We start from the raw sequence: 12,800 nt of genomic DNA, 5'->3' as shown, positions 1-12,800 counted from the left end.
CTGAAAAATTTCCAATAGAAATCAGCATAAAACGGATGCGTTTTTTGATGAAATTACGGAATAATTTCAATAGAATGCCAACAGAATTCCAATACCCAACAAAAAAGGGAAATTGAAATCAAGGGAAAAATGCGAGGTAAACGAGATATTTTGCCATTTCTAGCATATTTTTTCGCAAATAAACCGTGAAATCTGGGAGTTCTTTTAACCCTCATGAACCGGCTCAATGAGCAAAGCGCCGCCTTTTCTCGACTTTTTCTTGTTGCATGTAAAATTATGTATGAAAAAATTTGTAAAAATTACAATGCCCACTTCAAACCCTATAGAATGGACTGGTAAGATTCTTATCCCTTGAAAACCCCATGAATACCATGAAAAATAATAATTTAGTGAGACTGGTACAGAAAAGCGGCGCCTCGCCGCCCGGAGCCAGTGGACACGTGTAGTCGGTTTCTAGCCGCGCTGTTGCCACGTCGTTCGTTTCAGTTCAGACATACTAGGAACGTCAACATCTCTATCATGTGCCGTGTTTGGCGTCTCATAAAAAACGCGAATTTTTTTTAGAGCATAAATGGTGTTTAATTCGAGAAAAATATGTGCAGTGTAGATTTTTATTCACGTACAGGGATCCAATGTGGCAACACCGCGCTAACCGTAACACGGGCGGCGCGTTGCTCACCGAGCCAGTGGATTCGGGTGGGCACCGAACGCCAGTTTAGGAGGGTTAAGGATGTTCGACACCCTTTTAGCCAAAATTGACGTTGTTTTCATTTTTCTGGCAAATTATCGATGGGAGTGACGTGAAAAAATATAACGATTTTGTGGTTTGTCATTCTTTAATGGCTCACGAAGTTGCGTAGTGGTGCGATAATTTTCATGCGTTTTTTCTACAGTTTTGTGATTCTTTTTAAAAGTTTAGAGAAAACGCAGGATCTTAAAATTTCGTCAGTCATTAAATAATGACAAAACGCAAAAACGTTATATTTTTTCACGTCAATTCCATCATAAGTTTACCAGAAAAATTAAAAAAACGTGAATTTTGGCAGAAAGGGTGTAGAACATCCTTAAGGGGTCTCCGCAGTACTTTTGGATAAAATATGACAATGTGCTTGCAAATTAAATATATCATATAGTAATCAAAAATGTTGAAAAGGTATTTGTAAAAGCAATTCTAACTACTTTTATGGTTTCGTTCGTGTTTAATTAATTATTCAAATTGCACCTTCAAATCGTCGCACCTTCCTAAAATCCAATGCATTTCCAATAGAGATTCACTACAACTTTTGATTGAAACCACCAGCTTTTTCTATTCAATTTTTTCATACGTGAACATTCATATGAGAATAACTCTCTGATATTCAATTGTTGTATTCAAGTGGTTTGAACTTTGATTTCTTCAGGTACTTTATTTGACTTTTTACGAATGGCTTTCAAAAAAAATTCAATGCCCCAAGTTATGAAGCAGATTAGGATAATGGAGCTCATTGCGTGGAGGCAGATTCTGTAGCTGCCGCTGTAATCTCTCACGTAGCCTGAGAAAAAAATTAGCACCATTGAATATAATTTTAAAGTACCAAAGGCACGATTTCACTAGCTGATTCAGACTCACCGATAAGAGGACTGAAACAAAGTGAGAAAGTTCCCTTAGAAACCATGAAAAGACCATAAGCATACGGCAAACTCTGCAATGAGCAAGTCTCAGACACCGACAACTGTAGATTCTGAATGGCAGCACCCCGAATGAAGCCATTGATGACTAACACGACAAATAATAATATACCCTGTGACATTTCAGCCAGAACTAGAAAGGAAAAAGTCAATTATGTGGGAGAGCATCGTGGGCGATAATACTCGATCAAATATTTGAGGCTGTGGATAAATGGGGTGTATTGTTTGATCGTGAGAGTCATATTACGAATAGACGGCAAATGCTTGGCATGGACTTACTGGAGCGTCCCATTGCGACAAAAAGAGCATTGATCCAAAAGAGGCGACGCTTTTTGAAGCCCAGCCTGTCGTAGATTACTGGGAGGATCAGGCGGGCTACGATGTCTGTGAATGCCATCAGGGATAGACAGAATGCAACTTCTCCTTCAGTCATTCCTGAATGGGACACATTTGATTGAATGAATATTTGTAATTAATATATGCCACTTAACGGTTTTATGCAATTCTACACTGAGAGAAAAGTGAGATTTAAGTTTTGGATTTTTTATGTTATATCGACCCAGTATCATCTAAAAAGTCCGAAATAGTTATTTTCATCACAAGGTCCACAAAGTATTTTCTGACGAATCTCACTTTGTATAATCACATTCGTCAGAAAATTCTTTTGGACCGTGTGATGAATGCAATTTTTCGTCAAAAGGTCCGTAAACCGCGATCTAACCGAGCGAAGCGAGCGGCGGTTTACCGGGCCTTCTGACGAAAATGCAATTTTTAGACTTCGCCCGTACGTGAGCTTTATCAATTGCCATTAATTCAAATTTAATTCATCGAATAGTTTTTTCAATTTTCGAATTTTTTCGTAAGTCATTGTTCCACGATAACTAAAAAAAAAATGTTCAGAATTGATCAAATGATGACTTCAAAAATTTGTTTAGATGTCCTTTCGACCAAGTTCGAAGATGAAGGCGATAGCAATACACAGTAAAAAAATCCAGAGTGAATTTCGACTCTGTTCACACCGTTTTTCGGTGTGAATGTAGGGAGTTCATTCATTCTGGAGTGAAATACAGCGAGTGGAGTGAGAATTGCCACTGCCATGGTGACAAAATGAAAATATTAATCAACACAGTTCGGTATGAAAAGTAAAAATTGATTCCGTACCGAAATTTGACTCCGGGCGAGAGAGTTAATTTCAACACCGGAATATTAACTTCACACAGGAGATAATAACACCGAATTTTTTATACTGTGTAATTGTTATTTTGATTTACTTGAAAATTTGTAAAAATTTAGTATTTTTTGAAAATCGATATTCCGTGCATATATTTGAGTATCATGCTCCAAATGAATTCAATCATTGCTTAAAATTATTGGTTTAATGCTGTTAAGTCGAAGTTCAAAGATGATTACGATAGCTATATTGGTTAATTTGATTTTTATGATAATTATTGAAAATTTCGAATTTTTCATGAATTTCCCTGAAAGTGAGCATTCCGATGGTTTCTTAAAATGTGATGTTTCAAATTCATTCAAGTATGTATAAATAAATTATCATATATGATAGAAGGAATTATGTGCAAAATAACGCTTCGGAAGCATATTGCTAATTTATTCGCGCAAATATATACACCCTATGCAATACAAGAGCAATTTCCCACTCGTTTTCCTCGCAAAATGTAACAATCACAATTTTTTTCATCCTCACTCATCATGAATGCAAAATGTCTTTCAATTGTAAACATTCGTATAAAAACATTGGCCCAAAATGATGCCACAGCATCAATCCCAACCAAATTCAAATTTACGAACGAAAAAAATTATTAAAAAATTCTCACCAACTTGTTTTCTGAGGAAAAATGGTGTCATCAACTTGAAATTTGATTCCGCGATATTAAATAAACTCAATCCAAAAATAACATTGAGATAAGAGTAATTCCTCAGCAGATCGATATCGAATAAATCGGTAAACACTTTGAAATACCCATGTCCCTCCCTCAACTTTCCCAAAAATTTCTCAGTCTTCTTCGGGTCCTCGTCCCCACTGGAGAATGGTTCAGTCGCATTCTCTTGCTTCCCATCACTCTCATCAACTTGATTTGTTTGCTTGATTAGTAATGCCTCACCCTCGCTCGCCTTTTTTTCAGGATCCACGTGATCTCTGTCTAGTACCTATTACGCAAAGTAGTTTTGTTTGATGAAATGAGGAGATCGATCGGCGTGCGTCAATCGTGTTTTTTTGTCACTTTTACTGATAAGAACTGATAGAATGCTCTGCAATCAGAGAGCCTACCTTAATGATTGGAGTTTTTCTGGGGGATTTTTTGGGAATCAGCGGTCTCAGTAAACAGGCACCAACGATCGAATGCATTGACCACGCTCCAATGATTAACATTGTTCCTCGGAATTTGTAGAGACCGAGGAGGAAATGTGCTGCCTAAAAAAATCATAGTTTTTTAGAACGAGGAATTTGTAATGATACATCTGCTATTACGTATTAAACAATTAAGTAGAAAGACTCAGCGCTTTCGTTGATTCGAAATTCTGTTGCATTTCTATTATATTCTATTGAAATCATTGACAAGGAATTGATATATAAAAGTCAATAGATCTTCATTTTTTTGTATGACCCATTCCGAGGGAAAGAACTTCGAAACAGAATAAGTTATTTAATTATGGCTTTATTGCGGGGTCAGGAGTATTTGAAAAAAGCAAAAAATTCTTCAAATTAATTCGTTATTAGTAATAAATAAAGATTTTTATGTTAAGAAAATTTGTTTATTTGAATTAAATACATTTTTTCTTCGAACTTGATGAAAATTTATTTGATACTAATAATTCATTATCGCTACGGGATTGAAATGGACTCGATAAAAATTGAAAGAGAAAAATGCAATAATAATGAGGGGAGAATAGGGCAAATTGAAGCGAACTTTTTCGCCACTCCATAATTTCGAATTTCTTTTACAAAATACATGAAAATGTGATTTTCTGAAAATAAGAAAACTCTCGATTTCAAATGTATAAATTGTTTATTTGATATAATTAAATCGTTTCTTTTGCAAAAAGTAAACAACTTTATTGATTTCAAACAACGACGTTCTTGAAACAAGTAAAAAATTTTAAATAAAGATTTTCATTGGATTTAAATGAATTATCTGAGTGTAAGAACCATTGGCTACTGAAAGTGCTCACAGAAACTTGCCAATTCAACAACTTCAAGGTTTTTATTTTGAAAACTCGGCAGGGTTTTTAAAATATAAACCTTGAGGTTCTCAAATTGATATTCTTGTCTCCTCAAATTATCTCCACTAATTATAGTGTGACATCACAAATTAACCCTTCGTTACTCGCATGTAACTGCCCGACGTGGTTATTCGCGTGGCACCGCGCCGTAATGTAAATCTGAGCGCGCGGTTGCCACAATTCATTCGGAGAGTTGAATCGCGCGGAGGTGTTTCCACTCTTCTGATCTCCCGGCAGCCGCAAGTGTGGCAACGCCGTGTGGAATATTTCCGTGAGTTAGGATAAGAAGGAATTTCTAATCAGGGGCTTCGGCTGTGATTGGAAATGGCAGAATATACTTTCAGATGAAATCGGTGAGGCATATAATTTTTTTCATCTTTTTTAATGAGTTTTTCTGGAAGTTATACTAAAAACGAGAATTCTACGGGCGCGGTGCCGTGGACGTGAGTAACGGAGGGTTAAGCAACCTCTTCTCCGCTTCGTCACGGATTGTCACAAATTGCAGAACCTCTCCTTCTCAATCTCGTGAAACAATATTCGAATGCCCCCAATGGTTCTTATTTCAAAAACCCAGGATTCTTGATTTAAATATCGTCGTGCTGGAAACCAGAAACTTGTTTTTCTCTCTGTGTTTTCCAATAGAAATCCACAAAAAACAATAGCATTACCCAACGAAAGCGCCAAATTTTCTAATGACTTTACATACGTCATTTCCTACCTTAAAAATCAGTATTTATATTTCAACTCACTTGTGGCACTACCATCATAGCAAGTGCCGTTCCAGCAGATGAAAAACTCACGGCTTGTCCGCGTTTCTTAGAAAAATACGAATTAAGTGCTACAAACGCGGCGGCGACAGCCAAACCAGTTCCTACGCCTTTGAGCAGAACATTTATATTTGATTACATCGATGATCTATGGAATTGCAATTGTATTGGGTGAAGAGGAAGTTACCTACCGGTTAGAATACTGTAGGTAATTACAATATGTAAGAAGCTATTAGCGAAGGCTGTGAGCATCAACCCAACGCAGGAGAGTGTGCAGCCGAACGCTGCGACGGTTCGGAATGAGTATCTAGTGAGTAGAGGTCCTACGAATAGTCCTGAATAGCAAAAACAGATTGATGATTAATTATCATTGGATGGGATGAATCGTTAAATAAATCGAATCAATCACACGGAGAGAGAATTCAATAAAAATTATGACCGACGTCGGTGGCCGAAGCGGCTAGGTGCGAGCCTAGTGTGCGAAAGGTTGTGAGTTCGATTCCCCGTGGAACCGAGTTTTTCAACCGGAGGCTCCGGCGAGCGGGAGGTCGCTAATATAGTGACCGCCTGTACCGGCATGGGTTTTCTGTGGTTTCCCATGCTACTCCTATGTTCTATAGGAGTGCGAATGCGGTGCAGTGTAGAATCCACAGCCGCATGCATAGGGTTGGATAGGGCCGATTAGCCAATCAGAGGGCATAAAGGGCCGGAATTGAAAAAAAAAAAAATGACGAGAAAAAAACGTAAAAATTACGTTTCGAAACGTAATCCGCGAGCGAAGTATAATTCAGTAAGTGAAGTGAATCCATTGGATGGGGTGAATCGTTAAATAAATCGAATCAATCACACGGAGAGAGAATTCAATAAAAATTACGAGAAAAAAAACGCAAAAATTATGTTTCGAAAGGTAATCCGCGAGCGAAGTAAAATTCAATAAAAAGTGTGAGTCCGAACTGAAATTGTATGAATTGTATTGTTGTATTGTATTGTATGAATCGCCATGTAAATTCTATAATTTGTTCCATACAAATTAACCACCTGTCTGATGTCTCACCTCTGTGGGGACAACAAGTCGTTCCGTAATTTTTCCCCAACGATTGAGAAATTTTATGGAACGGAACGTAGAAATATCTCACCAGCTTCATAAAAATTGTTGAACGATAACGAATTTTTTATTTTGGCAGCATAATAAATCGAGAAGTTTCTGTAAGATTTCACTTCTTCGGAAAAAAGTATGTGACAATTTTGTACTTTGTTCGGTGATGAACCTGAAAATTCACTGAACGTTTCAGATTTCTTCTCGTCTATTCCTATAAAAAATTCCGGAAAACGATTCCTCATTGCGGATTACGTGAATTGTTCCGTAATTTTTACTGAATATTCTATCTCCGTGCATAAAAAAATCGTCAAGTGAATTCAACATACTTTTTTGCGTGTGTTAGAATTTTCTTAAAATTTAAGAAGCAACTGCATTTAGATTTTCAATGTTGTAAATTTGAACTCAAATTAAAATCAAATCGTTCATGAAATCCTTTTTATTCATCGTGAAAATTCAATAAAATTGAGTATTACATTTGAGGCGATGATGAATATTTCAATAACAGCTTGAATTCTCAAGCTCATTGTGAAAATTGAACACTAAATTGAATTTTCAACAGATTGGAAATTGAAATTTCATTGACAATTCCCTAGAACTTTACTAGAATCCTAATAGAATTTCTAGAGAGTTCCAATAGAATTTCCTAACGAATTCACTAAGTTTTTCTATTGAATTTTTTGATATATGATATTTCAGATTATTCCAGATATTACACTGATTTGTCATTAAAACAATACACAGGAAAACTTCATACAAATTAGACATTGAATATTTCAAAATTCCTCACTTGAAATTTCGGGGATAATTTTTTAAAAATGCCTAGGTTTTAAAATTTTGCACCACGGATATTTCTCAAATCTTATGCATCCGAATAATGGACGATTCACCTGAACATAATTCCGTAATCACTACAGGTAGAAAATTTTATCAAATTTTTAAAAGATATTGAAAATATGTTTTAATCCATTTGATCAAAACTGATTATTGTTTGGGTATGCCGAGTGATAGTACAACTGAAATTACCTGAAAAATTGCAACATGCATCCAAAACACTGAGAATAACAGAAGCCTTCGTTGAATCAATCTTGAGGTCAGTGAGAAGGTCATCGAAGATAAGCCCGAACGAAGGGTCCAAGGACCTCAACGAGAGCTACAGTTCCATAAGCAAAAATTATTTCCGTTCTCCGAAACAACGAAATTTATCCACACAGAGAAAAAAAAGTTCAGATTTTCCGGGATATGTCGTTGATTTTCAGGTATATCATCATTACAGACGGAAAAATGGTTTATTTGAATTAAATGAACTTTATTAGAAGCAAATTAATCATTTACTCGAATTAATAGAGGATTTATTTGATTCAAATAAAGATTAGTTAATTCAAATGAACAATTTTTCTGGGTATATTTTTCAGAGTAATGTCACTGATTTTCATAAATCTATGAGCAGTTAATGATGATATTAGACACTGACGAGAATGACTCGTATTATCAGTGGATGTTATCACTGAAATTTGATGATAGATTCCCAACAATTTTGATGTCACTGGAAATTAGTGACATGTACCTGAAAATCAGTGACATCTCGCTAAAAATCAAAACTTTTACCTCTCTGTGAATAATGGCATTCTACACTGTTAAAATTTTTCGTCTGAATTTTCCGCGTCAAATTCCGGAAGTTTTGATCATGTATAATTTCCACTGAAATGTCAGGAAATTTTCTCATTGAAAAATAAAATATTCCATTGATTTTTTGTTTGAATGATCTAAAATCAATAAAACTCTAGATTTTTCATTTCAACCACAAAAAAAATTTTTTTTTAAATTTTCGTCTGAATGTTCTGTGCCAAATTCCGAAAATTTTTATTGTGCTCAAGTTCCACTGAAATTTCAGGAAATCTTGTCATTGAAAAATCGAATATTCCATTGATTTTCTATTCAAATGATCTGGAAATCGATAAAATACTCGATTTAGCAGCTCAATTGTTCTGTGAAAATTCAGGAAAATTGAGGGAAAAATTAAAAATTCATGTCGTTTTGTTTCTGAATATTCAAGTTCCACTGAAAATTCAATCAAGTGGTAAAATCTCCACTTCACTCCCACTGAAAACTCGTGAATTTCCGTGAATTCTACTTAAAACTTGAAATTTCATCACCATTTTTTCCCTAAATTTGATTCAATGTTACTCTCATAAGATGTACTATAATATCTTCCACGAAATTTCTGAATATTTCTGAATATCCATGGTCCATTGATAATTCAGTCAAGTTATGAAATTTCCGCCTCACTTCCCTGAAAACTCATGGATTACCTTGAATTCTGCCTAAAGCTCGAAATTTCATAACCATTTTTCCCTTAAATCGGATTCCATGCCATTCTCACGAGAATTTCTCCTATATTTTCCATGAAATTTCGAAAAATTTCTAACAGCGTAGCTTTGCAAATGCATCGCATGATCAAACCACCGTGGATATTACCGTAATCAGACTGCTTCCCAAACACGCAAACCATCCCCAGCCACCGTCCGGGGCCTCCGGCTTGTCCTCACTTCCGTCCTGCTTCCTCCTCTTCATAGTTGAACGTAAAAAATTTCACAACTTCACGCTCACTCACAACATCAATCCCCCCGGTAGCACGTCACACCAACTGCCTTGACAGAGTGTCGGGAAAAAATCAAATATTGAGGTTGTAAAGATCCTCCTGTCATTCACGATGTACAAATCCGAGTAATCGAATGTTTGCTCGCGAGTGTCGAGCCCACTTATCGCTTAGAATCCACCATTAGCAACGATACTTTATCACTGATTACGTTTATGGAATTCCTGGTTTCATTAACATATTCTAGTCCGCTCCACAGTTGATCCGGTGGTACTTTTCCAATTTCTGGGTCATGGAGCAATCATGATTCACCTTAGGGGGTTTATCAAAACGTCACGAGTTCGATAACTTGAGAGATGAGTAAGTCTGTCTTCAAAACAACTCGGAGTGGAACTGTCTTGATTTGATGCGGGTAGTGGACGTCCGTACGGAAAAAATATATCCTCGGTGATTATACCTAAATTACAGACATCGGTACAATCATCAATTTCAAATTAAGTTAAGGATATTCAAGTATCGTTTACTACTTGGTACAGACCACACTATAGATTCAATCATTTTCAATCATCAAATTTGTCAATTGAATTGTGTGAGAATTTTTTTTTTTTAATCATGAAATGCAAATAACATTTTGCCCACAATTGTCATTTTTTTAAACATTCATAGTTTTTGTTTTCTTGTTCGTGTTCGTGTTCTCAGACATTCTTTCAGCTGTTAAACTCATTTAAGGATTTTATAATAGCGACGCTAGTCGTTCAAGAGCTTTGACAAAAATTTAAAAAATTTAAAAAATTNAACCCCAGTCGCACAGCCGGCCGATTGTGCAGTGCCCTAATGTATCCATCTGTCACACTGACTAGATGGAGACACTAGGCCGCTAGACCGTGCCTACCGCCCGTAATTTTTGTGCGAGCGAGGTGTTCCTAAGCAGTCACCCATCTAAGTACTAACCCAGCTCAACGCTCCTTAGCTTGGATGTCCGCGCGAGCAACACCTCACCCACCTAACCATTACAGTCAGTTCAATTCAAAAACTTCAAAAACTTAAAAAATGAAAAATAAGATTTTTACTGTGATATAAAAAATACAGTACCCTGCTATTACTAAGTGCAAACTTTGTATCTATATATCTAGAACTTGTGCCAAGCACAACTAAATTGAATATAATTTACTTTGACCTAATTTAGTTTAATAATTTTTAAGTGTAATTCTCTGTCGGAGTTTCATTGTAGGGATGGGAACAAAATGTAAAGCCCCGAGAGGGTATACATATGATGAAATAAATAAATAAACATTCATGGTTTATAATTGAATAATGGAAATTGTTTAAACTTTCGGAAACTTTATTTTCTTAGGTATGAATTTGATTTCTGGTAAAATTATGAATATGAAGAAATTTATTACGATTCCGAAAAAATGATTTTTATGGTAAAAAATGAATTGTTTGTAATTTGTTTATAGAAAAGGCTCGTAATTTTAAAAAATTGCAATTTTTTAATCATGTCATCAATCTTCCTGCGAAAGTAAACTTTCTAATTTAATTTCAGATTTTTAAAATGTTTTCTAACGGTTCAATGTCGAGATTCAAATTCAGACCTGCAAAGTTTAAATAATAAAATCATTGTAAAATATCCGGAAACTTAGGGTCAAACGGGGCTCAAATCTGTCTGATGCTCGACAACAAAAGTAGAAAAACATTTCACTGGAGAAAAAGTAGCCAAAGTGCTTGGATGTCCTTAACTTTTGCATTATTAAATCAATCACCAATTGAATATTCAAATTCCGAATTGATTTATCAATCAATAATTGAGTTTGAAAGATTGACGATTATATGGTTAATCGAGAAATCCTTTCATTAAATTTGAAATTATGTACTCAATATAGTCAATTGACAATTCCATATTATAAATTGCTGAATTCATAGTTAATCGAAAATTTAAAGTATCAATTATTTTATTATTATTCAAATTTCAATGAAGATAAGTAAACCTTAATTATAGTAAGGTACAACTTATCATAATCTTACAAAAATATTATAAAAATCATGATTGAATCCGATCCCTGCTAAATGATATGTAACATATACATGAAATATATCTAGGGTATATTTTTTGGTAAAAAATCAATATCCAAAATAGATGCGAGATATAAGTTTGAGATGATTAATGGTCCCGACGAGTGGAGATTCGTTTGGCATCGCTCGGAACCTTCTTTTTATTGATTCTTCTATTTTGCCTACTTCGTAACGACATTGCACTCACTTTGTAGCAATACCTTAATAATGTTACCAAAATGGTTGAATTTCAAGAATAACGAATTATGTATTACTGAATAATATCAATGAAAATGAATGACTTTATCAATAGAGTTGGGTACACGAAGAAAAAAATTCGAGAAGACGTACCTAAGCGAACGTAACTCTGAGGTAAAATGTTTTTACGGGAATTTTTATTTAAAAACACGGAAAGAATGCGACGCGGAAAATGAGATTTTCCTTCTCGTTCTAGACATTTTAGTGATGGAAACTTAATCTTACGCGTTGAAACGTAATTTTTTTTGTCACTCAATTATTTCTATAGTGAGAAAAAGAAAATGCTCGCTAAGGAATCATTTTCTTCTGAGAACAATCAATTTTTTTAGGAACGTATTTCTCCAGGTAAGTTGTTGCCAGGTGGTCCAAGTCTCTAAGAATCTCCAAATACTACAATTATGTTGAATTATGGGATGATTATGTTACATACGACCTTAAATGAACTCCACTGACAATCATTAACATTTAGAATTATTCCAAATTATCTTACGTAAGAAAATTTCAAATTTGAAAAAATTGAAAAATCATAAAAGTTGTTCAAAGAACAACGCAGAGACCAAGGAATGGAGAAATCAGTTCCTTGTCATAAACAAATTATCATCGTCTTTTCGATAAGTACAAAATCTCTTGACGGAAGTGTGTTTTTTCAGTGTAGGATATTTTTTCTTATCAATTTTTCAGCTATGAGATTCGAGGTACAAGTGAACATGTACTTGACCAAAAACTTTTCTTTTCTCAGTGTACTTATGCGTCACGATGATGTCTGACAATGGTACGGTAATCCTAATGACTATACGGAAACAAACTCGGAGGCTACTGTTCGGATGTTTACTGCTCTGTGAGCAGAAAGAATACATATCAAGCAAAGCTCGGAGCCACTAACGTAAGGGGATTAATAAATAAAGGCAATTAATTTTGTGTGAAACGCTATTAGAGTTATGTCGAAGATGTAACGAAAGAAAATCCATTCTCTTCGAGAAAGAGAATACGATACACATATTCTACTAAATAGAAAAAAAATATAGGAGAGGTTGGGGTAAAACGGACACTTATGACTTTTTTTTTAATGTTAATGAGGGGTTGAAATGTTGATGAAATTCAATTTTTTTTTTAATAC

General features: G+C 35.0%; 1 protein-coding gene across 1 annotated transcript; it reads right to left on the bottom strand.

Annotated features, from left to right (window-relative positions):
• Positions 1 to 1,199: 1,199 nt before the first annotated feature.
• On the bottom strand, positions 1,200 to 9,559 carry LOC107039419 (monocarboxylate transporter 12). The gene is made up of 9 exons (XM_015259017.1): positions 9,253 to 9,559; positions 7,801 to 7,927; positions 5,870 to 6,013; positions 5,661 to 5,788; positions 3,959 to 4,102; positions 3,504 to 3,837; positions 1,948 to 2,103; positions 1,610 to 1,801; positions 1,200 to 1,532 (listed from the first exon to the last, which is right to left on the bottom strand). Exons 1-9 carry the CDS (start codon positions 9,346 to 9,348, stop codon positions 1,372 to 1,374), a joined length of 1,482 nt encoding a protein of 493 aa, XP_015114503.1. The 5' UTR covers positions 9,349 to 9,559; the 3' UTR covers positions 1,200 to 1,371.
• Between the last annotated feature and the right edge of the window lie 3,241 nt (positions 9,560 to 12,800).

Source organism: Diachasma alloeum, unplaced genomic scaffold (genome assembly GCF_001412515.2).
Source record: "Diachasma alloeum isolate Michigan unplaced genomic scaffold, Dall2.0 Dall_scaffold_00299, whole genome shotgun sequence".
NCBI lineage: Eukaryota > Metazoa > Arthropoda > Insecta > Hymenoptera > Braconidae > Diachasma > Diachasma alloeum.
The sequence above is the reverse complement of the archived record's forward strand: the minus strand, read 5'-3'. Positions and strand labels throughout refer to the sequence as shown.

Coding starts and splice junctions, on each gene's coding strand:
- LOC107039419 (XM_015259017.1), bottom strand. CDS start 9,348: ATGAAGAGGAGGAAGCAGGACGGAAGTGAGGACAAGCCGGAGGCCCCG. Junction 6,014..7,800: donor TGCATGTTGCAATTTTTCAG/GTAATTTCAGTT, acceptor TTTGCTATTCAG/GACTATTCGTAGGACCTCTA. Junction 3,838..3,958: donor GAAAAACTCCAATCATTAAG/GTAGGCTCTCTG, acceptor TTTGCGTAATAG/GTACTAGACAGAGATCACGT.